Source organism: Diospyros lotus, chromosome 12 (genome assembly GCF_014633365.1).
Source record: "Diospyros lotus cultivar Yz01 chromosome 12, ASM1463336v1, whole genome shotgun sequence".
NCBI classification, from domain to species: Eukaryota; Viridiplantae; Streptophyta; class Magnoliopsida; order Ericales; family Ebenaceae; genus Diospyros; species Diospyros lotus.
In genome coordinates this window covers 9,584,591-9,611,276 of record NC_068349.1, presented here as the reverse complement: position 1 = coordinate 9,611,276, position 26,686 = coordinate 9,584,591, and the positions used below count along the sequence as shown (strand labels likewise).

The window sequence follows — 26,686 nt, the reverse complement described above, 5'->3', positions numbered from 1 at the left end:
GGATCAATTTGGCCTCGTCATCGCAGAACTACTATTAATTTTGTTCCCATTACCTAAGATACCTTCAATCCATTTTCTTTCCTTGTATCGTTTTCTTTCTCTTAAGAAATTAGTTGTTGACTTCTATTTGTCTTTCTTTCCTAATTTATTTTGGCGACAAATTGCAACCAAGGTAGCCTCTTCTGTCTTTCTCTTACCCTCATTGTCGGTGAGCTTTGCGATGAGAAGGAAACCCCTTCACGATCCTTTAAAAGGTTAAATCTAGCAAAAGAGAAAAAAAGAAAGTTCGATTATGGAAATGAATGACATGAAGTGAGAGCAGGATAAATGTTTCTCTCTCTATCTCATTAACTCAGATCTAGGTTTATTTGAACCCTCAATTGAACCTAGGTTCAAACTCCTAATAAACCCAGATATGGCGAATAATCTAGTAAGTGTTGTTCATGTTCTTTGTTCAAGTGTTCTTCATGGTTCTGCATTTCATTTTTCATGATTTTTCATTCCACAAAACCTAGATCAAGCCCATATTTGGATTCATGGAATGAAAAATAAAACATGAACCTAAATATAAGTTTATGTTCGTCGTTCTAGTGTTCTTTGTGGTTCATTTGTTCTTAATTTATTTCAGTATTTTTCATATGTTTGTTCTTTATTCCAGGGTTTGATTTTGAAGAATTTGTGTTTGATTTCAAGTTGTTATGGGAAATACCCATGATAAGATGGAGATTTAAGTAAAGTAATAGTGTGTGTGTGTGTGCGTGTGTGTATGTGAAGGAAAGAGAGAGTTGACTAAGAGTTGTCAATCGATAATTAGATAAGAGGAATAGAGGAGTTGATCTAAGAGTCGTTGAAAAATAAGGCAATAAAGCAGAAAGAAAGATAGATGAAAGAGAAATAAAGAATAAATTATTTAAATATAAAAGTAAAATAGTCAAATTTCATTCTCAATTAATTACAAAAAAAAAGTCTATGCCATTTTAAAAAAATACAAAAATGCAACTGCAACTTAAAAAAATCTCAACGTTTATTTGTGAAATTTACTTGATTGTATAAAGAATAAGGTGGCAAGTGACAAGATGCCATGCGATTAACCATAGTGTTTTTGGTTCAATTTTGCATAATCTTAGGGCTCGTTCAATTTTAGAAAACATTTTACAGTTTTCAACTCTAATTTTATATTAAATATATCTTAACATTTTATGTTTCAAAAAAAAAATATAGTATTCATTTTAAAAAAGTTTAAAAATGTCAAAAAAAATTATTCCTATTTCAGAATATAAGATTAAAAAATTAGAAAACTGAGTTTCAATTTTTTGATAAAAAAAATTAATTATCCAATATAAAATTATACTTTAAAAGTAAAAATATTTTCTACAATTAAACACACCCTTACCATTCCAATTTTTTCTTAAATGTTATCCAACGTATAAGTTAGTGACAACATGAGATGAGATGACAAATTTTTATTCTTTAATTATTTTATTTGAATTAGATTAATGTTTAATAAAAGGTATTGAGGAAGGCATTCCATTAATCAATTACTAATACACTCTTGACTTAACTTAAATGATTTATCGATGAGTGTTGAAATAAGAAATATAAATAATTAAATAAATTATTAATATATTATTTATTTAAATAATTTTACAATAAATATATTAATAATTAATTAATAAAATATCAATATAAGTGTCAATTGGATGCGCAACGTCGCCAATTGACTTGACTTAGGTTTTGCGAGCATTCCCATGCCACGTGTCAAACTTGTGCCATTCCTCCTTGTGTGATGGCAAGAGAACTCGTGATGGCAATTCACCGTGTCCGCCGACATGGAGCCCGGGACTGTACGTACTCCCGGGATGACAATCACCGAACCCGCACCCGACGCTCATCGCCACCTTATCCGTGGCCCCACTTTGTCTGAGCCACCCACCCATGGGTTTCCTACACGATCGCTGGGTTCTTCTGAAGTTTCTCAAGGGCCCCCCACTTTTGGCCATATGTACTTGTTTCCTCGTTCCATGACTTCTGCTCAGACTTGCTCCATTTCACTTTTAGAATAACAAAAGCAAATGGTAAATGATATATGTACAAGATTTTAAATTTTTAAAATATCACGTATTGATGCTTCTAAAATTTACACTAAATCAATGTATATGACTTGATGAACAAAAAAAAAAAAAAAAATTACTTTTAATTGTAATAATTCCATTAACTCATTGATATAATTTTAATAATGATGTGAATTAGATTGATTTGTAACCTATAAAATAACTTGTTAGTATTATTGGAGGGCTTGTTCGAAAATACTCCCTAATACATAAGGTAGTAACCGAGTGCATAAGTGAGTTCAAATAGTTGAAAATATTCAAAAAAAAAATAATGTGAGAGAACAAGTTCAGGAAGATAGCTAGCAAAGGTATTGAATAATACCAATAATGATAGATTGGAGAGAAGAAAAATAAGGAGGCTTTTTGTAAATTTGTCTCTTGTAATTTTTGTAAGTTTTAGAAAACTTTTTACTACAACATATTTCATCTATTATTGTATATGATGAAAGTAAATTTTTATTTGTTGGGCGGAATCATAATAGTTTTGATCTATTAAGAACATTATTAGTGGTCTTAGTTGATTATAAAGATCATGATCTATGGGTCCAATTGGTTGGGACGTGATTGTATGAAAAAAAATATTATTTTTATTTCAAGTCAACTCTTACTCTAATATGTTTATGAATATAAATTACGTGATAAATATAAGATTGCTTGATTTGATAAAATGAGGTTAGGTTCTCAATTTGGCAAGGAGACTTATTGGTGTGAATGAATGGTCTTTCAACCAAATTAATCGAAGATTTTTTGTTTACAAGACACTTAATTAAGGAATAATTTTTTATATAATCAAGAAAATTAATGAGCGCACGCGAGACAAAATTGATTACTTGGCCTCAACTTAAGTGGCACGATGAGGTGAATGTTATACCTAAATCATGTATATTGATATTTTTATAAAAAGAATATTTTAATTTTTTTTTTTTTGTTCACAATGAATGAGTACTAATTGGTTAAACTAATTTTTTTAATACATTTGTTTACATACATCAAAATAAAAAATACAATCCGCATAATATGTTTGCGCAATTTCTACTGAAATTACCACATGGGTTATAGATAGAGGTGAGCATGGTGCGGTTTGGACGATTTATGGGACATATAATTCACCAAAACGCACATGCGGTTTGGCAATTAAATCAGACCACACGATCTGGTTTGGTGCCAAAAATCGCACCAGACCGCACCGCAAAAATGCGGTACGGTCTGGTGCGGTTTCCATGGTTTGATGCTTCCTTTACTATCTTGTGAATTTTTAAGTAAAATAATAAAATCAATACTAACTACCAAACAAAATCTAAAACTATACCTACAAATGAAAATAAATTTTAGATATACACAACCAAGCAGTGATTATCTTGGAAGATTGCAATTTAGTCCCTATCTCTGCACCATTGAACTGCAACCTTGATTGATAAACTAAATGTTTAATAATGCTTTTTGTTTCTAATTTCTTGTTTTTTTTTTTTCATTTTTATAAAATAAAATCAGAAAATCGAAGACTGTTCGTCTTTTATGGGAAAGTGAAAACAAAAATAAAAATCAGAAAAAAGAAAATTGAATGCACTTGTTTTGAAAATAATAATGCTCAAGTTTGATTTACTAACAGTAAATAAGATGTGAACACAAAATGGATAAAGGAACAAAGAAATAGAAAATAATAATGCTCAGATTTGGTTTTTATATATTTTTAATTTTTTATTAACATATTACTTGGCCGGTTCAGTTTTAACCAAATCGAGAAATTCACAAATCGCAAACCGCATGGTTTGGGGATTTCTCAAATCAGACCGAACCGCTATCTTCAAAAAATCTTGTGGTTTGGTGCAGACGATTTTCACGGTTTAGTGTTTTTTTTGTCCATCCCTAATTATAGATGATTAAATATTGCAATTTACACAATTTGTGAGAAAATACTTTAAAAAACTATTAATGCTTGTAAGTTGTAACAAGATGCTACAATTAATATCCAACCCACCCGTGTTCCTTTAATATGGTACAAAACTTATGTCTATATGGTACCACTGTCATTTTTACTATGATACTAAACTAACCAAAATAAAAAAAAATTAAAAACCAAATTAATTTTTTCCCCTCGAAATTAATTTGTTATAATGTTGTGCTATTCCATTGTTAAACTTTCTGTAATCTCAAAGATTAAGGGGGTGAATTGATAAAATTGAATTTTTATTAAAAAATTACTATTTCTTGAGTCCTTTATCCCAAAAAAATAGTAACATATTTAATAGCCACACAAATTATTAGGTACCTACACGTTGAAAAAATGACGATAATATAAAAATTATACCAACTATTTCTCAGAGCCTGGACCACAACAAAGAACAGTCTTCTAACTTGACGCCAATCCAGCTCCTCAATGGGGACAAAAATGCAAAAACCATTAAAATAGGCGGGTGTTGAAAGTAATAAAACAAAGCTGAGGCCCTTGTCATCTCCAGTTTTAAATAAAAATCAAATGAGGCTTAGAAAAAAAAAAAAAGAAGGGAAAATTTGATCATAGGCGAGGGCGTGGGGGTGGGAGTGGGCGGCCAGTTGCTGTGCCTGACTGAACCTCTCTACGCTTTCTTCCAAGGATTCTTCTTCTTGTAGTTGTTTCTATCCCTATCGCTATCCCTATATATATATATATGTCTAAATACACACGCGGATATACATATATGTAAGACTCTCTCTCTCTCTCTCTCTCTCTAAATTCTCTCTCTATATACCTTGCTCGTCTCCGAGGTGTGAAAGCCATGGCGGAATCGGTGGAGCTGCCGAGTCGACTCGCCATCCTTCCCTTCAGGAACAAGGTCTTGTTGCCTGGTGCGATAATTCGGATTCGCTGCACCTCTCCCAGCAGGTTACCTTTCTTTCCTTTATCCCTTTGCAGATTTCAGCGGATAATTCGATGTTTGTCCTGATTTTTTTTACGGAATATCTGAACATTTTGTGGAAGTTGATATTCTATGAGTAATTGGAATTCCGTTCTGTTATTAGGGTCCAATTGGTAGGTTGAATTGGGAACTGGAGTCCAGTCATGGCTTTTGGGGAAATGGAGTTTGTGCTCGAAGAATTGAATTTGAGATGCTAATTTAGAATATAATGTCTTGGTGGTTTGATACAGCGTTCCCATAAAGCTTAGCAAACGAAATCCAACCATGGATCAATTGCACTGTTGTCAAAATTTGTCAAACTTCTGGTAGTGCCAAGAGTTGTGTTTAGAAAGGGAGGCCGCTTCTGAATGGAGAAAGAAGTAGCATAAGGCATGGGGATAAATTGAGGATAAAGTGAAAATAGATGGTTAGGTGATGCCTGGGGTTATTATTTTCAATTGAGTTTGGAGTGAAAGATTGAGGAGAACGTGGACCATAGATTGTGTGGGATGGATGAAATAGAGAATTGCTGTGGGGGCTTCATGAGATGGTAGAAGTTTTACTTAGTTGAAGGGGAACTTATCTTGGACTACTCTCAGTTATGTATATGATATAAGAAGCTAGGCATCTGAGAAATAAGATGTTCAGAAATTGATATAATTGAAACATTAATGTTGATAGTATTAGTGTTTGAGAAAAGACAGATAAAGAAAGGAATGCATTTGTGGACAGTTCAAAGTGATTGAATACAAAAAGATAGGAAGCCACTTGAGGTGAGTTGGCCTCATGATAAGTAAAGAATTTATGTTTTTTTTCATCAATTTAAGTCAAAGGTGCCCAATCGAAAGGAGGAATGCTAAGAAAATCAGGAGTTGTGGTAAGAAGATTGATTGTCTTTATATATAATTATATGGCTTCGAAAGTAACCAACTAAAGAAAAAGTTTCACTCAGGTAATCGGTATCTATTCTTGGGGTTTATTGTAGTCCATTTTAGCTTTGATAATTTAGAACTAATCCCTTTATCGATTTGAATTTTTGATCCAGGGATAATTTAGAGAACAAAGGAGAAAGTTTGTGGGATGAGGTGTCTTATTTTTGCTACTCCAAGAATATTGAATAGCAGATGAAGCTTCATTTTGAGCATTACTATTGGTTGATTGGATTGAATAATTATTTCTGGACTATTCAGAAAATTATGGGTGAGGAGGATTGAAGAATGGTTTAGATTTTCTGAAGAGTTTGAAATGATCAAATGAATACTGGATAACCCTATTCCTCAAAAATGTATCAAGCAACCCAAGAAAAACAGGGGCATTCCTGAGTTCCTAGCCATTCAAGACCTTCCTCTCCCATACTAAGAGGCAAATGCCCATTGGAATGAACCCCCCCCCCCCCCCCCCCCGGCGCGCGCACACACACACAATGTAAAAGCTAAAATGATCAAAACCGAAAATATTAAATTTAGGATAGAGAAGAAATTGAAAGCTTTAGAATTCTGCAGCTGAAATTGCATCATGCCATCGCATCAGAGGATCTAAGTCACCTTTTGATTAAATTTGAATTATATGTTAAGGCAGGACAAAGTACAGTCATTTTTGGGGACAACAAAAATGCATACCAGAATTAGTTCCCAATTTTAGATTGGCTCTCTAATGCAGAGCCAATGTAATGAAGATAAAGTGTTCCAATTAATTTAGAATTTTATTATTCTAGTTATTTGGAATTTTAGAGGGCAAGCTTTGATAGCAACAATAAGGTTGCTCTTTTGTGATTGGAAGGTTACAAGTTTGAGTTGTGGAAATAGCCTATTCGCAAAAGTGGGGGAGCCACATGCACAAGAATGCCCTCTTTTATTTATTTTTTTGGGATTTTAGTTAGGAATATCACGTCATGTTTACGTTTTCTAGTTCATTAAGATTCCTAATTTGGCAGGGCTTTATGAGGTTATAAATGCCTAACTAGTGTGGGGAATATTAAAGTTTGAATGTATGATTTTGACTATGGAATATTGGTTATTGATCTCTTTCCTTTCTTCTTATTTGTTGGTTCTACACACAATTTTGGGTGTCAATAATGACCAGAGCACTATTTATCCATAGTCTAATGTGGCATCAGTGATCCAATTATCTTTTTCATTTTATGAAACAACTGGAAAAATTGAATTTTATTTTTATGCAATTTTTTTGGCGCTTCAGGAAATAAAAAGAAGAAAGAAAAACAAAAGTTCTTGTGAATGAAAAAGTTAAAAACCTGAAGCTAGAGAAAATTCTTGTCCTAATATGGCAGAAATATATTACTCTACAATTGTGTGCACAACCCTTAAGGGAATTCTCCATTTGTGGCTGTGGCCTTGTTCTAATATGAGGGTATATATGTACACATTCACAAATAAATGTATGGATTTGGAGCTAGGAAGAAGAGAGAATTGGAATAGGATGCTGATCAGGAGATATATGACAAGTTATACTGGGATTTCACAGTGCTGCAGTTACTTGAGAGTCGAGACAGAAGACTCATTCGTTTTATTGGTTATTTGGTTCAACTCATAAAGGCAATGTTCTCTCTGCAGTGTGAAACTGGTGGAGCAAGAACTCTGGCAGAAGGAAGAGAAGGGGTTAATTGGGATTCTGCCAGTTAGGGATGCTGCAGAGACAACATCTGTGGGTCCCGAGCTATCTCCAGGTAATTATGATTTATGTTCTGATTTCTTGCTTAGTAAGAAGTTCAGATTGCATGCTTGGAATTATCTAAGAGAGGAGATACAATTTTGTTCTCATTGTAGGTGCAGCGACTGATACAGGAGAGGGAAACTCAAAACTTCAAGTTGGTCCATCAGATATTCACAAGCCTGATGGGAAAAACCAACAGGAAGTCATTCACTGGCATACCAGGTATAGACTGATTTTCTTTTTCTGGTGTCTAGTTATGCATCCTGTAGAAACAATTAGGTTGTTTTGCTGTGTGGTTAATCACATGCAGAGTAACTTTACATGTTCCCTTGGCTGTTCATACTTACACATGGTTGCTGACTTCAGAATTGCTCCTTGATTTCAGTTACCTTATACTCATTCAACTTTGTGTTACCGTTGTCCTTTTTGTTGGCTTGTGAAATATGCATGACTGATTATGCTAGATCTCCACTTTCAGGGGAGTTGCAGCTCGAGCCTTACATTTGTCAAGAGGAGTGGAGAAACCAAGTGGAAGGGTCACATACATAGTTGTTCTAGAAGGATTGTGCAGGTTCAGCGTCCATGAGCTTAGCACAAGAGGAACATATTATACTGCAAGGATTGCTCCAGCGGATATGACAAAAGCTGGTAAGTCGCTGACTATGCCTTTCCTTTAGAAATGTATTTGGTCCAAGTTGACTTAGCACTTCTAATTGACATACACTCAATGCTAACTTGACCATTCTAGCTTCTTTCTTTGTTGACCAATACTTTTCGTGGAAAAGTAGCATGTATGCTTATAAAAGCTCACTGTTATTATGTTAAAATGCAAGGCTTAGTGTCACTTTTAACATTAGCAGGATGTATTTTGATTTACTAGGTGTACAACAGTTTTGCTTCGTTTAATCCTGCCTTCTTATAAGAAGGGACTTGACTAGTTGTGTTCTATAGCACAAGTACTTCAAACTAAATATAACTAGCGGTTTCCTGATTAGTTGTAGCAACCTTTTTCCTGTTTTCTTCTTCTTCTTCTTCTTCTTTATTTTATTTATTCATTTATTTATTTATTTTTTTTTTTGGGGGGGGGGGGGGGGAGGTTTGCTCTGTTACCATCTTCTTCTTCTTTTTTAAAGAAAGATTCTTCATTCTTCTGCTTAGTGCAACTTTCTTCTTAAAATTCTCCATAAGTTGGCATTCTCATTAGAAAGAATAGAATAGAATTGTTTGTTTAAGTGAAAGTATAAGAGAGCTGCTTTAATTATTACAGGATCCAGTGTTTTCTTTGTGTAGTTTCTTGTAGTTAAGTTATTTTCAGGTTAATAACCTAGGCTCACAGTAAATGGACTTTCTCGTGCTTGGCAAATAACAAATTTCTTTTCATGTATTGCCATGCATCATCACATTGAAACTTCTGTTCCAGATTATATATATGTCTGCAATAGACTTTTCCCTGTTACTCCTTTTTTCAATTGCGGTGTTTGTAACAATATGGTTACTGGCGTGTTGCATGTAGAGAAGTAGCTTTATGTCCTGACCTGACGAGATGCTGAGTTGCTACAATTTTCTATTCTTAATTAGAGATGGAGCAAGTTGAGCAAGACCCAGATTTCATAGCCTTGTCACGCCAGTTTAAAGCTACTGCCATGGAGCTTATCTCCCTTCTAGAGCAGGTAAATCTTGAGACTAAGTATGCTAGTGGTGGGATTCTCCTAACTACTACTGTCATTTATGCTCTCCAGGCATGCATCATTATTTTTAGTTGTGTCAGTTGCTTGCTTGTGTGGCCGTTTTACCAGAAAGCAGATGTGGTTTCTGGGTTCAACACTCTGATATTTATTCTAATTTTCAAGTTAGCCCTGCAATGAAATCCTTCTTTGTGGAGGTGTTTCATGTTTGATGAGCAACTAGTAAGAGAAACCTTTTCTTATATTTCTGAATTTTGAAGTGTATTTTTGTTGAGTTTATAATATCTCATTTAATTCCTGAAGCTACTAATTTTGTAGATGATGGATATTTCTTTTATACAACCTTTACTCAAGATATACATTCGTCTTCTCCTGGCTTTACATCAAAATTTGACTGATAGGCTCATCTCATTCTAATGCAATTATTTTGCTGCAGATGATTGGTGCTATAGTTTTGTAAGGAATCTATCTTTTCTATTCTGTGGCGTATCATGCATACTGTTTTCAAATTGCCATCCAGAGTGATTTTATGGAACTTCACCATGCCTGTGAAAAGGCATTAAGCTTCCATTTGATGTGAACAAGCTTAGAGGAATTGAGAATAAATTGAGAGAATAAACTCTAAGCAAAGAGGGGTGAATGAAAGTATCAGTTTCACACCTTTACCATGATACGTGCAGCCTATTTAAATACAGAAAATCTACCTAAAATCTAGGAACGTAAATTACAAATACAACAATGGATAAGGGATAAATTTTCTCCTAAATTTTCTGCTAAGTTTTCTCCTACTTCTTAGGAGTAGCTGAAGCCTCATCTTTTCCTATTTCTTTGGAACGGCTGGGGTTTCATCTCTTTTATTCAATCTGGTCTACTTCATCTTATTCCAGATTTTATCTTCTTCTTTATCGTAAATTCCTCCTCAAAATGATGTTTCAATTAGGCAAGGCCTATTGAAATTGGTCAGCCAAATTGAAACAGTCATTTGAATGTTAAGTTAGCTGGACCTTGGAAATTTTTGTTACTTTTAGACATGAAGCTTCTTCCTAAATTTGAAATTAAGGATCTTGACAGGAATTGATTTAAATAATGTTTGAAAGTAAATATATAGTGATTGATTAACTTGAAATTGAGATTAATTTTCTGGTGATGGATTTGCCTTGTCTGAGATTGCTGAAGAAATTATTATGACATTCCATTACTTAGACGGTGAACATTGTTTTGCAACAACACTGATGATCATTATGCCAACGAAACAGCATGCGATCTTTTCATTTTGTCAGTTATTGGTTATGTTTTATGTGTGATTTATTTGGGGTGTTACTTTTCATCATCTCATTGTTTAATTCCTAATCCTAGAAACAAAAAACTGGTGGGAGGACAAAAGTCCTGTTGGAGACTGTTCCTGTGCACAAATTGGCAGATATTTTTGTTGCTAGCTTCGAGATAAGCTTTGAGGAGCAGCTTTCTATGTTGGATTCTGTTGATGTTAAAGTCCGGCTTTCAAAAGCCACTGAGCTAGTTGACAGGCATTTGCAGGTTACTTGTGAATTTAAAGGACATCTTCTGCTATTTTCCTTTTTCCATTCCCCCAGCCTTTATAGAGTTGTGAAGGTACTAACTCCTGTTTACTGTAACAGTCTATTCGTGTGGCAGAGAAGATTACACAAAAAGTTGAGGGACAGTTGTCAAAGACCCAGAAGGAATTTTTTCTTCGACAGCAGGTTAGCTTTCTGACTTTGGCTATTCTTTAAGAGTACAAGCCTTAGGTATTAAACTGTGTGAGGCTTTAGGTTTGTCTAATGGACAAGGCAAGAGAACTTTATGCAGTGCTCCAATGGTAGCACATATCTACAGTGGTCACACTTCCAATTGGAAGATGCATTTGAATCACTCCTGAGCTCTGAAGCCTTCATGTCATGCATTAAGGAAACATTATCTTGTTATCAGATAATTATGCTTTATAATTGCTTATTCTTAACGTTCTTCATGTCTGTATCAAGTGTCTACTACTGAGCCTTCCTGCAAGGTAACATCTATGTACTGCAGTTGTTGAGAGTTTGCACTGTCAGTTAATGGATTGTCAAGGGTCAATAATTATATGTATGGAGTTGATGTCGTGGCTTATGAAACAATGGTCAATCTTCTAAAGGTGTTATTGATGTGTTTGCAAATAATTATCTGGGCTATCTGTCCTTGCTTATGGGCATTGTTGCTACATGCTCCCTAGCTTCTTATGGTTCCTTTTGTCCTCCTCCACCTCTGTGTATAGTTTTTTAATTTCAATGAGCAACTCAGCATAGGCATTACGGGCTTCTTGTAGCTGACACTTAAATATATTTGTGGTTAGTTTCATCAATCAAGTTACCTTTACTTGATCAATATGTGTGTGGCATTTTATTCATTATATTGGTATATCTGAATTATTTCTATTATTTGCCTATGACTTTCTGATTTTTTATTTTTTTTCAGATGAGGGCTATAAAAGAGGAACTGGGGGACAATGATGATGATGAGGATGACGTGGCTAACCTGGAAAGAAAAATGCAGAGTGCAGAAATGCCACCAGATATTTGGAAGCATGCACAGAGGGAATTGAGGTATATGACACTGTGTACAGAGCAACTAGGTTTAATGATACTAGAAAGGACGTTTGGATTATCCTTTCATGTGGCAGGCAAAATTTCTGATTAATATATTATTTTAAATCAGCAAGCTATTAAGTTTGTTATTTTAAATTCTGACATGAATGCATAATCAACTGCAAAATTCTAAGTAACAAGTTTGGGAATCTGCAGCTAGCTTTTACTAAATACTTGTTATTTTATCAGGAGACTTAAAAAAATGCAACCTCAGCAGCCAGGGTATAATAGTTCTCGTGTTTACCTGGAACTTCTTGCGGATCTGCCTTGGCAGAAGGCCAGTGAAGAACAGGAATTGGACTTGAGGGCTGCAAGGGAGCGCCTTGACAGTGATCATTATGGTCTAGTCAAGGTCAAGCAGAGAATCATTGAATATCTAGCAGTTCGCAAGGTTGGCCAACTTCTCCAGTTCTTGTCAGTTTGGATGTAGTATTGTGATCCTTGTAATCAATATGACTTGGTCTAAATTATGTGCATTGCAGCTAAAACCAGAGGCAAGAGGTCCGGTCTTGTGCTTTGTTGGTCCACCTGGTGTTGGGAAAACATCTTTGGCATCATCAATTGCTGCTGCTCTCGGCAGAAAATTCATACGCCTATCCCTTGGTGGTGTTAAGGATGAGGCTGATATTAGAGGGCATAGGAGAACGTACATTGGAAGCATGCCCGGACGTCTTATTGATGGATTGAAGGTTAAAAGTTGTAATTGGTTTTAGTTATAGTGGTTCCATCAAAGTTGCAATCTTAATCATATGATGTTTTCTTTTCCTATATGCTTGAACTATAGCATTGTAACAAGCCTTAATCCCACTAGGTGGGGTCAGCTACATGAATTTTAGCTCTACAACTACAATCATTTCTATTCATGGTCATGTCTAAATTCCTTCATTGTCATAAGAAGCTTAAGGGCAGAGGGGTTGGACTCAGAGATGCATGTTGTAAGTAATTGCAAAAAGAGTTCCTTCCCTAATGTCCAATTGACACATGCACTGGAAAACAAGGCTGGTTATGTTTGGCTCAGGTAATTTCCTTGCCACCTAGAAAGGGTGTCCAGTTAAGTCTGAAATGGCACATCGATGTATGTGCCATTTGATGGTCAGGGGTTTATAAATATTTGGTTATTACTTTTTTTGTGTGGTATTTATTTTCTGAAACCAATTCAGATACGAGTTCTTGCCTCCTGATGTGCATCAGATCTGATGCGTCCAAATTTGTGGAGGCCTCCTGATGTGCCATTATGTTCCTTAATGTGTTCATGTGATCATATGTAAACCAAAAAGAAAAAGAGAAGGAAAGAAGAAACTCATGTATTATAACAGTAATCCCTTAGAATGCTGTCATCACAGTCTATTTATAGCATAGCTTCTATGTGCTTCATTGGGTACCTTACAGTTTATCATGATGGTGTTGTGTGTTATGTAAAAATTAACTTGGTTGGATGCCTTTACAGTTCTTAGAATTTGTTTTAAGATTTGTCTGCATATTATTTATTTCGATGATAATATGTTCAGGAATTTAACACATAGGTTTCATTTCTCCCCTCCATTTGGCAGTTGGTCTGGGCTAAGGGTATAACAGCTTTATATGTTAACTTTTATGGAGTGGAGGCTATGGAAATAATCTTGTGTTTTCTATTGCCAATTTCAGAGAGTAGCTGTTTGCAACCCTGTTATGCTGCTGGATGAGATTGACAAGACAGGCTCTGATGTTCGGGGGGATCCAGCTTCAGCTCTACTGGAGGTTCTTGATCCTGAGCAGAATAAAACTTTCAACGATCAGTATCCTTCTTCCTTTTGGATGTGGTTCAGCAAGTTATGTAGTTAATTATTTTTTGTAAACTGAAAAAAAAAAAAAAAGAAATGCATAGGAGTAATGGCAACTCTTTTAAAATGTATGGTCTTTTACAACTTTTATTGACTATATGGTATCATATGCCTTGCTTTCCCAAAATGCTATTATTCTTGAGGGGTGGGAAAAAGGAAAAAAAAGAAAAGAAAAAGAAATAGTCAAGTCTATATCCATTTCAAGTCTGAAGATTGCCCGTTTTTCCTCCGTGAGGTTTTGGTGTCTCATTTAGCCTATGATCTTAGTTCTTGGGATAATTAGCTTTTCTCTGGATGTGGAATTTGCCATTGGATAATCTACATTAAAGCATAATTAGTTATCTATTCCCTGCTTCTTTCCAACTGCCTGTGCTCTCTCTCTCTCTCTCTTTCTCTCGGATTTTGTAGGGATTTCAAAAAATGATTTTGTGTAAATTTGTTTCATCTGGACAAGGTAATGGGCATCCAATAACAACAACATTGAGCCTTTATCCCACCATATGGGTTGGCTACATGAGTACTAGCTCACCAATAATTTCTATGTATGACCTTATTTTCTGTAAGGCCCTTACAACTCATGTCATACCTAAGCTTCTAAAGTTTTGGGCATCTAGGTTAAGAATTTATTTTTACATTTTATTAGTATTTTAAATTACTTCAAAGTGAATGTTGAATGAAGTAGAATCCCAGCTAACATTTCCATATTGATTCCTTGATTGAATGTGACCAGCTATTTAAATGTTCCATTTGATCTTTCAAAAGTGGTTTTTGTGGCAACTGCAAATAGGGTGCAACCTATTCCTCCACCGCTGTTAGATAGGATGGAAGTCATTGAACTGCCTGGTTATACCCCTGAAGAAAAGCTTAGAATTGCAATGAGACATCTCATTCCACGAGTTCTTGATCAACATGGTTTGAGTTCCGAGTTTCTTCAAATTCCTGAGGTATTAAACTTTACTTTGAAACGTAAATCCAAATGGAATGAAACTTCTAATGTCTTTCCTTCTTGGATCCATGAGGCCAGAATACATCAAATTGAATCAAACGTCTGTCTTTCTGTCTTGGCTTCATGAGGCCAGAATATGCCATGTAATAAAATGCTCTCCATTTGTATTGCATGATTTTTGGCATTATGTGGTAATTTGTTTTGTTCTCTTTTGAATTAGTTACCAGTTATAAAATTTGTTTCTACCATAACTGGTTGGTCATGTTTATGGTGGTTCTATTTTTCTTATAGACAATTGGTTGAAAATTCTTTGATGATTGGTCTCATGGGCTTGGAACTCATAGCTTCACAACCACATTGTTTTCTTTAGTACCTAGTAGTAGCTTTCACTAATGCAGGGAAAGGGTTTCCCCATTATTTTGCACATCTTCTGAAGTAGCTGCAAGCTGTTTGCTTGTGATGATGATCTTTCCAACTGCTTTACTAGGGTTAATCTTCCAGATGTAGATGAAGTTGTCAATTTGTCATCTTTATTGACATCGGTCTTTTCTATGTTTAGGGGAATTTTGGTTTCAGCAATATAAGGTCAAGTATTGTTTCAGTTCAGATCCTTGTTTTTCATCTTTGCTGTGAAAATTTCCTTTACTGGTTTGAAGATGAAACAAGAACATTTTATGGATTAAAAACTACACATTGCCAATAAAGAATTTTGAGATAAAAGGTCTGGACAAATGATAATGATGGCTTAGTTATTTTAAGCTGTGAATGCGTTGTTTTAGAGCACAGGTTTTTTTTTTATTGTTTATTGTAGGGTCATTCCATGCCAATTTCTTGGCTTCTGTTTGTTTTCATTACTTTCTATTTACTTTTTTTGTTGTGCTTTTTCCTTGCTTTCCAGTCATGGATTTGTGATGCCCTTGTGTAGTTGTCTGTCTATATTTGTCTCTTGTGGGTGAGGGAGAAGTATGTTTGTGGGGGTGATTGAAAATTTGCATTTCAAATATGTCTTTTGGGCTTTGTATGTCACAGTTACCTTCCACAGGTTTTTTGGTTGGTACATTTCCTTTTGTTGTAGTAGCCTATAGAAAAAGGTTGATTTTCGTGTTCTCATTATGAGAATGTAACATGGTTTCCTTAGAGAAGATTCATCATTGGTTGATTCTGCTGTGGTAGGCTATGGTAAAACTTGTCATCCAAAGGTATACCAGAGAAGCTGGTGTTAGGAATCTGGAGAGGAATTTGGCTGCCTTAGCTCGTGCAGCAGCTGTTAGAGTAGCCGAGCAAGAACATTCTGTACCTCTCAGCAAAGATGTGCACCAACTTGGTTCACCGCTGCTGGAGAGCAGGCTTGCTGATGGAGCTGAGATAGAAATGGAAGTCATCCCAATGGGGGTCAGCAATCATGAGATATCAGCTGCGTTCAGACTTAGCTCACAATTGGTTGTGGATGAAGCTATGTTGGAAAAAGTTTTAGGGGTAAGCATGTTCTTTTTCATTTTTCATCCAGATTCAATCTAGAAATAATTGTGAGAAGCTTGGTATACTTTTATCAAATTCATCTCACTGAGTTTCTTGTCATGGCTAACATGATGTGGTCTGTAACATTTTTATTCAAATGCAGCCACCAAGATATGATGACAAAGAAACTGCTGAACGAGTTGCAACTCCTGGGGTATCTGTTGGGTTGGTTTGGACTGCATTTGGCGGGGAGGTTCAGTTTGTTGAGGCTACAGCAATGGCAGGAAAGGGTGATCTTCATCTCACTGGGCAACTTGGGGATGTTATTAAAGAATCAGCTCAGATTGCAATGACATGGGTAATCTTTCCCTTCAGAAATAGTTTTGTGTTGGTTTATATGCCTAGTGACTTCCCTGCTGTATAAAATTTTTAATTTGTCTATTGCTTATGAGCATGGCTGCAAAAGATGTGGGGTGATGGGCCTCATTCTCTAGGTATAGGATACAATGCTTTCGATATCCCCCTTTGTTCTTAAAAGTGAAATAATAGAAACTTTTAGAAATATAAGCAAGAGTATGAGATTAGCATACTTGGTCTATTCTCTTATAATAAAATGAGTTCTTTACATTAGGCAAAACAGGGATATTCCCTGAATGTGTGCTTGACTTGTGACATCTAACTGATGCCTCAGTAACATTTTTGATACTGTGTTTTAGCTTGCAATAAACTTTTTTGTGTTCTTTCTTTTCCCTCTTCCTCTCTCCATTATTTGCCTCTATTTACCTGTTTATTTGTGGTGATTTGACAATATCACTACCAAAGTCGTGCCTTTTCTAATAACCTAGGTTTCTAGACTAGTTAATTTTGTCATGGAACTGTGGGAGGAAGCTCCTATTCGAGTCTCATTTCCTACCTATAACCATGTGCATGCTCATGTTTGGTCTCCTTGTTGGGGAAGGTTCACCTGTGTTGGTAGCAGGACAGTTGTTGATCTTCAAAATATGAAGTTGCACCCTACCCAAGCTCCAATTGTGAGTGGTTATTATTGGACACTAAAAGCATCTTACTCCAAAATGAGAAGTAAAGATGTCGTCCTTTCCTTTTATGTTGTATTTGACATGGGACATTTTTCATGGCTTCTACATAAAATAAGACATCTTCAAACACATACTAGCAACCTTGTTACCACATAATACCCCAGAAACATTTTTGCCTAAATTGCATGAAATTGTTGGTCTTCGGCCTTTCTAATAGTTCATAAAAAATACTCCTCTAGTATAGGTTATTTTTACTGTGTTCTAAGACATCCAGCCAAAAACAAGATCCTGATGCAAAAATTTTCTATTTTTATTACATTAGAATTTAGTAGTTGTTTAGTGGTTTTTTTGTTATTCTTTAGTCATTTCCTTCATATGCAGGTTAGAGCGAGGGCAACTGAACTTAAATTGACTTCTGCTGAGGGAATTAATTTACTGGAGGGCCGGGATATTCATATACATTTTCCTGCTGGGGCTGTACCAAAAGATGGACCCTCAGCAGGAGTTACTCTTGTCACATCATTGGTTTCACTGTTCAGTCAGAGACGGGTAAGAGCTGATACAGCAATGACCGGAGAAATGACTCTGAGGGGTCTCATATTACCTGTTGGTGGTATCAAGGATAAGGTGTGCTCCGGCTCTTTTCATGGGCTTGTTCTCTGTTGCTATTTTGATTTGTGCTCAGCTAGCAAACAATAATCTTATAGTTGCTGTTTTCAACCAGAATGGTAATTTAATTTGCTTGTTTCTCAAAATGATTTGGCATGCCTGCATGTTGGACAGTTCATGTCTCACATTGTAGTATAGGAAAACTGTGCTAGAATTGGACATGAACATCATGTTTTCTTTTTAAGAGTGGGTCAACCTGGGAGAATAGCACCTGTTTTGTCAGAGAAAATAAAACATTCTGGGTTGCAGTTGGCGCACACAGTTTTAAATGCCGTACCCCTACTTTATTAATTGTCAAAACCTTGGGATGCTCAAATGGGGGCACAAGACTAGGATGCACAAAAAGAAAATAAAAATAGAAAGGTTATGAGGCCCATTTTTTATGGCCATTTGGCTGCCTTTGATTGCTAATATATATTGGATTTCTGTGGGAAAAGGTACCAAACTTATTTTGGCATTGTGCTCTTGTCACTTGTATAAGCAGCCCAGCAGGGCTTGTATTCAAATTTAATAATGTTGTTCCTGATTCATTCTTTTTGCATCATGTCATAATTTGAGACACATTCATTTTGCTTCATTCACACTCAGGAATTTTGGACTATCTTGTTTGAAGAGGTACTTATACATGCTGTACAGGTTTTGGCAGCTCATCGATATGGCATCAAGCGAGTTATCCTTCCAGAAAGGAACTTAAAAGACTTGGTTGAAGTACCATCAGCTGTGCTTACCAACTTGGAGGTAATTTGTTTCTAGTCATGGTTAAGGTGTTCACTTGGGTACTAGTACATTTACAAACTGGAACATGTCCACTGGTCTGTGGTAGTAAAGTCTAGCTAGACACAGCTAAGTTTTTCACCTCCCACATTGGTTCAAGATGGAGAATCTTGGGCCTGCACCTAACAATAATTTTATTTAGGATGTAAACCAGTAAAAACATGGGATTAGAGAGGGACCTGGATGCATTATTTGTCACAATCCAATCCCATGAGCTCAACTTGTGTTCAAATTGTTTTACTTAATTTGAATTACTCAAGGCAGTTTGACTGAGAAGAATAATGCAGAGAGGTGTTGTAGATAGCAATATGATATACGATGATAATCTGGGGCAAGAATTATGCCGGTGTAACAAGGGTTTTCTTTTTTCCCCGTGTTAGTCAACACATAATGTTGGACATGATTATGGAACCATATATGGTCCCCCTCTACATTCTTTCACACCTGGAAAACATTCTTAAAGCTGGCTGTTCTTGTTCTTGTTCTGTATTTGTTGACTATATTCACTATGAGTGGTCCAATCCTCACAATCGTTCCATGAACGCGACAGATAATACTGGCCAAGCGGATGGAAGATGTGCTGGAACAGGCTTTTGAAGGTGGTTGTCCTTGGAGACAGCACTCCAAGTTATGACAAGACCACCTCGCCTGTCTTTTACCATACAAACTTCTGGCGATTGATTTGTTTAACTGGCAACGAACAACCCTAGATTCGAGCGAGCTGATCCAGTTCCACTTTGGTAGGCCTGAGGTTGGCGATCAAATCTCAATACTGTGAACGTGGTTGGTCGACAAATATGTTGAGACCCCAGCATTGACATCAAGCGGAAGTTCTTGTTGATGTACTAATCGTTACTTGTGGAAAATGTATTTACAAGTACAAGGGGCAAAATCAACTGCATCCTCTTTTGTGTTCTTGCACTGCCTCTCATGTTCGTCATTTATCATCTTTTAAGTATATAATCAATTTTCAACTGCGATAGGGATTGTTCACTGGCTGCCTGATGCACAACATTTCAACAAAATGACCTCTTACTGCGTCTTGCATGGGTACTTCAGGAGTAGTTTATGAATTGGATCTTCAAGTGGAAGCAAATAAAAGTTTGATTTAGAGAATGAGGTTTAGTAAAGCTTTGGTTCTGAAAATGGCGTTTGAGATTTAAGGGAGAAAATTTCTAGTAGTTATGTTGTTTTAAAAATTTTATTTGTAGGGGAAATGTGTAGAATGTTTAATAAATTTGGGGGAGAATTTTATTTATTTATTTTTAGAAAAGAAGGGATAAAAAGTGCATTCATATATATATATATATATATATATAATGAAGCGAGAAGAGACCAACAATTTGCTTGGCCTTTACTATTATTGAACCTCTTATTGATTTACAATTCTTTTTCTTGTAAAAGAAGTAAACAAACCAAATCGATATCGGCAACAGTAACATCCCATCACACAACAATTGCAATGCACCTCCGTTTCTTCCTTCTCCAGTCTCCACCTACACCTCCACCTCCACCTCCACCTCCAAACATAACCTTCTGTTACATCGGAAAGGCAGAAAGATTAGATTCGATGTGGAATGTGGAGGGAATACTATAACCACCCAAAGAAAAAGGAAAACAAGAATAGATTCCGAATCAATAAAAAAAAATGCTATATATATATACTAGTGAATTGTTCTATCCAAACAAAACTCTACTATATATGGGAGGTTCCAGAGAAGTCGAAATCGCCGGAGAAAAGCTGGTGATTTACGAACACGACGACGTCTGTGACTTGGCCACAGGGCGGGCACTCACCGGGTCCTGGGTTTGGGACTCGGCCTTCGTCCTGTCCCAGTGGACGGCCACCCAGGGCCGGCTCGAGTTCGACTTCGCCGGAAAGACCGTGCTCGAGCTCGGCGCCGGAACTGGGCTGCCTGGCTTAACTGCGGCTCTGCTCGGGGCGAGCCGAGTGGTTCTGACCGACGTGGAGGCGCTGCTTCCTGGGCTGACGAAGAACGTGGAAGCGAACGGGCTGGGAGACAGAATCTGGGTGAGTCGACTCGTGTGGGGGTCGGACGATTTGCCGGAGGAAGTCGGGGGAGTAGAGCTGGTGATCATGTCGGACGTGTTTTTCGACGCCACAGACGTGGCGGTGCTAGGGAGGACGCTGAAGAGGGTGTGCGGGGAGAAGACGAGGGTGTGGGCGGCGTGCGAGATTCGGCCGTTGACCGGCGAGTGTCTGAACGAGTTGGTAAGTGTGGGGTTCGAAGTCGTCGAGTTGGCAAGTCAACTCGGCGTCAGCTCGGACGAGTTTGCGGTGTTTCACCTCGTTCCACCTACGCAAGACGGCGAGAGACAGTGACCGGTGCCGGCGGTGTGGTTATGTAAAATATGTTGACTTCTAATAGAATATATAATTGAAAAATAAAGCAAGTAATATAAATTTTATTATTATTTAATTATTTGAAAAGAATAAAACATAGATAAATAAAATACAATTCTTACTTGGAATAGAGAATGAAAGATATAAAATATAATAAAACTAATCAAATATTTATTATATTTTTTACCTTTTCGTCGAATCTAGTCTAGATTGTTCATATTCAAAAATAAATATGAACAATTTTGTTGAAGCTAGAAATATCTCATTTAGTGAGAATTAACTACATTTCCACTTAAAAGTGTCTAAGTTTCTGATGGCATCCGATTTACTCAGAGATTGAACCAAGAGGAAGGTCGGTCACCTCCAGGACTAAGCAAGTGAAGCTCGGACACCTAAATCATCAAAAAAATAAATAAATAAAATTTGGATTTAAGAAGTTCATCTTAAACTTAGATGTAGATTAAAAAATGAGATTGTTACGGGTATTTCCTGAACTGTCTTTGGCTATTGACAGGACTGTTCTGGGCTGGGAATGGTCCAATGATAAAGCCCAGCCTCTTTGGAATACAGCGGGCCCAAGAATAAAGATGATTTTACGAGGTCGCATTTGTTAAAGTGCGAGCTCCGATTGTGATAGCAAGCGAGCTCTCGACAATGGCTTTAGCTCATTGGTTAACTCGATTAGCTCGTAAAGAAGACCACAAAGCAGAATAATCAGATCTGATGTCTACCTATCCTTACCTGCAAAAAGTCAGACCCCACATGGTGCAGAACTTTTCTTCCCTATTTTAAGGAGATAAGAATGACACTTTATCCCTCATGAGGTAGCCCCATTGCATCCAACTTTGTGTAAATTGTCTATATCCCACACTATAAATAAATGATCAAAAGCTATTGCAAATGCATGATAAAAACAATATATATACTGTTACTTTGCAAAAGATTTTAGAGGACAGTCGTAAACTAGGCACCATTCTGGCTGAACCATGTAAAAACTCTTACTCATTATTTGTGGATGGGGTTGTTGCTCTCTTCCCTTCATATTCGTGGTTACTAGATCAGTACGGGTCGACAAATTTTGGTCAACCATTTTTGCACGTTAACAGAGACAAATACTTCAATCTTGTCTTAAATTCAGATCTTAATTTAAAGGTTTGTATGTATATTTGTGTTTGAAAATGAGTAAGTGTGTGTGTGAGAAGGATCTAGGTTTCAAAATGAGATGGACATATTTCGACTTTTGTCTTAAATCTAGATTTGTGTTCAAAGATGTATATGCGTGTGTATGTGTAAAGGAGAGAAAAAAAAGACTCGACAAAAATAAATCAACCATCTAAATCTTGAATTTAGATAGGTTCAGGGCCTGCTTAAAACTAAAAAGGGTCTTTGGCGATAATTATTTTAGTGATCAATTACTAATATAAATAAATAATAAAAATTATTAAAAATTTATTTTTCTTACTTCTTGAGAAGTAAAATCATTAATTAAATTTTTGTATTCAAATTTAAAAATTAAATCTTTTTCAATTGACAATATAGTCAAATTAATTAATTTTTCTTATGATATAATTGAACGTAAATAATATTTTTTTAATTTTAATTTTTAAAAATCTCTTTCTATTAAAAGTACAATAATAGAAATGGTTAATAGTATTTTATAAACTATTCATGTATTTGGAAAAAAATTATCTTTTTTTTTATAAAATTTTGTATTGCAAATGTTGTTTTTATTTTTATGGTTATAATTTTTTTAAAAATTTTTAATTCTGAAAATAAATCGAAACTATCAATATTAGAGAGTATGTCATATTTTAGAAAATTTTCAAGATTTAAACAATTTTTCTTCAAATTATGGAAACACTTTAATCAGATTAGATGTTACATGAACAGTAGATTCAGGTCTATAGACAGATTAAATTTATTTGCATCAGAAGTCAAGTTGGACTTGTCATCTGACGGATAGAGTATATAAATTAGAATTTGTTGAAAACTATTTTATCTCCAATTTTTATAGAGATTGTCGACGTACAGAAATGGTCAACCGAGATTCGTTTGGCTGTACTGATCTAGTAATCACAAATGCGAAGGGAAGAGAACAACAACACCATCAACAAACAATGTTTAAGAGTTTTTACGTGGTTCGACTAGAATGGTACTTAGTCCACGACTGTTCTCTAGTATTTCTTGCAAAGTAACAGTGTATATATATTTTATCATCCCTACATAATAGCTTTTGATCCCCTATTTATAGTGTGAGATATAGACAATTTACACAAAGTTAAATGTAATGGGGCTACCTCGTGAGGGACAAAGTGTCATTCTTATCTCCTTAAAACAGGGAGTAAAAGTTCTGCACTATGTAGGGTCTGGCTTTCCACGGATAAGAACAGGTAGACATCAAATCCGGTTATTCTGCTTAGTGGTCTTCTTTGCGAGTTAATCAAGTTAACCAGTGAGCTAGAGCTATCGCCAAGAGCTCGTTTGTTATCGTAATCGGAGCTCGCACTTTAACAATTATGTGACCTCGCAGAATCATCTTTGTTCTTAGGCCCGTTGTATTTTGAGAGGTTGGGCTTCATCATTGGACCACCACTCCCAGCCCAGAGCAGTCATGTCAATAGCCCAAGGCGGTTCAAGAAATGCTCATAACAAAGATAAAATACTTTATAATAAATTTAACTTTTAAATATAACTAATAGTAGTTTGTCTAATTATAACTCTAGATTTATTTATTAATTTAGATCGTTCACACCACCAATAATTATAGCCATCCAATATCATTTTCAAATTTTCTATAGTCCAAGATTAGATAGGGCTTATTTTATTTTAAACTAAATTAATGTGAGAAATATACTATATTTAGGAGATGTTTGATCCAATAGCTGGTGGTGAGATGATTTAGTTGGAAAGTCATAATATATTGAAGGATGAAGAAGCATTATGAAGCCAAGGTGAAGGATCTTTTTTCTTTTTTGTTTTTTTAGGGTCCGTTGTAGTCCATGTTACTTGTCGATGTTTATTAGGAGAATAAATTGTAGATATATGAGCACCATTGAAATGAAAAGAGATTTTACAATTCGTTGTATATATATGGATATGGAATGCCGGATATATTATTAAATACTACTTATGCAGATCTCCATCATTCCTTCAGTGCCAGAGCTCTTTGTTTGTCTTTCCTTCTCATTTTTTGGGGCTCATGCCTTTTTGAGTCCTTTTAGTATAGATTTTAGTGGTTTATACCTTGAGTAGACACTGAATAGTTTCATTCATCATAAAGATAAACAGACTCAAATTTAGGTTAGATATGAACATTTTAAACTTCCGTTTAGGTTAATTATTCATCTTCGTGTTAGATTTAAATGTGTGTTTGATTATATTACCTAGAATTAAATTCTAGATAATATTGCCTAGAAAACAAAAACCACCTCATCCCCTTAGAAAATGAATTCTATAAAAATAAGTTTTAAATGTTTGTATCATACATATTTTTTCATAGAAAAGTTAAAAATATTTGATTACTTTTTATAGAAAATATATGGTAAATGTATGCAATTAAATACACTCTAAATTCAAAAATGAGATAGAAAAAGATAAAAAGAAAAAAAAAAAACTTCTTTTAGTTAATTCATTTTCATCTTGAACCCAGATGGATTCGCTTATCACAAAGATGAACAAACCCATTATAAATATGGGCGCATTTTTATTTTTATAAAATATTAATGATAATTTTAAGATGATCGAGGAAATTAATTCAAAATCATAAAAGTCAAAAGAGGTTGGTCTTATTTGTCAAATCTCAAAGCTAGTCGGCATCGATTTATCAAAGTCAAGGAATGATGCATACAATTTATCCTTATTTTAATGTTAAAAGCATATAAGGCTTAAATTGGATATTTTAGGCATTGAATCCCCAATTTTGGCTATAATGAAAAACACCCAACAATAGAAACAACATAATAATATTAATATTGAGTAAATTTTACTTTTTAAAACCACTCTAACAATTGTTACTAAACCGTAATAGTCCATAGCTTAGTAGTAGGCCTAGTCTCTAGGGCTCATCCCATCAATGTCAGCTCAACAATATCTCTCATTCCATCAATTTCAGCTTAGGATCATCTTCCATCCCATCAACGTCATACTCATGAATCACCCAAGCCCACGACAGGCTTCAACTACCCCAATATCCTCGGCTCCTAACCCACCTGAAACAACTAGCGACACTCAAGAGGCTCTCCCATTTCCTAAGTCAGTCGGCCATCAGCTAAGGTATATTCCTTTTTGATCTAAGAGAAACTCTACCACTTTAAACTCTTACTTACTTGAGCGTCTGGGCACTTGCAGGTGCCACCACCCCCCTTCGGCCTCTGTACGAATCGTTATTGCCTCAAGACCTCTGTTTGATCATCCTCTTTTTGGGATGAAAGGAAATTCGACGCCCACTGTGGGGCCCCGATAAAACTTGCTTGTCCCATAAATTTACCAAAACATCCCAAGCCATACTCGACAGTTATCCATAGCCAGAACCAAAAGCTAGAACAACATAGCCCCCCAACTAAGAGAACTAAAACACCCAACCTCACCAACCAGAAAACCCCGCAACCATGGACATTTTATCCAAACCATTCGGCGGCTCGAAAACCAAGTAGTCGAACTGGCCCGCAATCAGCCGCGTAACTAGCGCAATGGGCGAGTTGATAATGACGAAGAAGCCAGTAGCCACCACCAGCCCAAAGTAACCCATACTGCCACACCTTCTACAACTCTATTCGCCCCAGCCACCATTTTTCAAAGTCTATCCACGACTTCTCCAAGCTTGCTACCCGCTTCCTCACTCATTTCTTCACCAATTGAGCTCATCGTAAGACCTTGACTAGCCTCATTAACCTGAAGTAGGGTGAAAACGAACCGCTACGAGCTTTCTTAAACCAATACAATCATGTGGCCATCCAGGTCCGGAACCTCAACCCTTAAGTCTCCTTACACACCATCATGATAGGGTTAAAGCCTAGGCCCTTTGTCGACTCCTTGGCAAGAAAACCTATCATCGATCTCGATGACCTTAGGCTACGGGTGGCAAGTTACATAAATATAAAGGAGGTCTCAACCACAAGAGGTAGCGACTTTCAAACAAGAGCTCAGCCCCAGCCAAGACAATGGATGGGGCCACCAGTTGAACATCAGCACCGATTAGATATGGACCTCGATCGAAGAAGAGACAGTCGAAAAGAGCAGGACGGGAAAATGAGAGAACGAGAGCTGGTGCTGAGCCTCCCCATTTGAAATATGACACATACGCTTCCTTGACGATCAGGAGAGATCGGATCATTTGAGAAGTCTATAACTCGAGGATTATTCAAATCCCCAACAATCGAGGACAACAAAACCCCAGCATTCACATCGATATAAGCAAAATGTTGTGACTATCACAGGCTGCACGATCATACAATTGGGGAGTGCGCCTTGCTAAAGGACCAAATCTAGCGATTAGTCAAATAAGGCCATCTCAACTAATATGTCTACAGAAAAAGAAGTCAGAGCAGGGAGACCAATGTCAAAGAAGAAGTCGCAGCCCATAGATGAGGCCGAGAATTGAAAATGGCCAGGATAGTAGAGCAGCTCTCATTGATCAA

The 26,686-nt window shown here is 36.1% G+C and overlaps 2 protein-coding genes across 3 annotated transcripts; both read left to right on the top strand.

Moving 5' to 3' along the window:
- The first annotated feature begins 4,635 nt into the window (after positions 1-4,635).
- On the top strand, positions 4,636-19,667 carry LOC127786755 (lon protease homolog 2, peroxisomal). Of its 2 annotated transcripts, XM_052314400.1 has the most exons (17): positions 4,636-4,974; positions 7,558-7,670; positions 7,771-7,879; positions 8,136-8,305; positions 9,236-9,327; positions 10,699-10,878; positions 10,980-11,063; positions 11,812-11,939; positions 12,171-12,372; positions 12,464-12,670; positions 13,626-13,756; positions 14,532-14,745; positions 15,921-16,223; positions 16,369-16,563; positions 17,624-17,869; positions 18,548-18,649; positions 19,236-19,667. In XM_052314400.1, exons 1-17 carry the CDS (start codon positions 4,868-4,870, stop codon positions 19,317-19,319), a joined length of 2,667 nt encoding a protein of 888 aa, XP_052170360.1. In that variant the 5' UTR covers positions 4,636-4,867; the 3' UTR covers positions 19,320-19,667. The 2 variants fall into 2 exon arrangements, with proteins under 2 accessions (XP_052170360.1, XP_052170361.1); XM_052314401.1 differs by lacking the exons at positions 4,636-4,974; positions 7,558-7,670; positions 7,771-7,879 and having other exon boundaries at positions 8,158-8,305; positions 9,171-9,327.
- A 688-nt stretch (positions 19,668-20,355) lies between these two features.
- LOC127787112 (uncharacterized) lies at positions 20,356-21,487 on the top strand. Its single transcript, XM_052314976.1, has one exon. It carries the CDS (start codon positions 20,388-20,390, stop codon positions 21,027-21,029), a length of 642 nt encoding a protein of 213 aa, XP_052170936.1. The 5' UTR covers positions 20,356-20,387; the 3' UTR covers positions 21,030-21,487.
- The last annotated feature ends 5,199 nt before the right edge of the window (positions 21,488-26,686 follow it).

Bases quoted from the DNA above. Each gene is read 5' to 3' on its own strand.
- LOC127787112 (XM_052314976.1), top strand. From the start codon at position 20,388: ATGGGAGGTTCCAGAGAAGTCGAAATCGCCGGAGAAAAGCTGGTGATT.
- LOC127786755 (XM_052314400.1), top strand. From the start codon at position 4,868: ATGGCGGAATCGGTGGAGCTGCCGAGTCGACTCGCCATCCTTCCCTTC. The intron at 8,306-9,235 runs GTAAGTCGCTGA...ATTCTTAATTAG, and splicing joins AGCGGATATGACAAAAGCTG to AGATGGAGCAAGTTGAGCAA. The intron at 12,373-12,463 runs GTTGGCCAACTT...TGTGCATTGCAG, and splicing joins AATATCTAGCAGTTCGCAAG to CTAAAACCAGAGGCAAGAGG.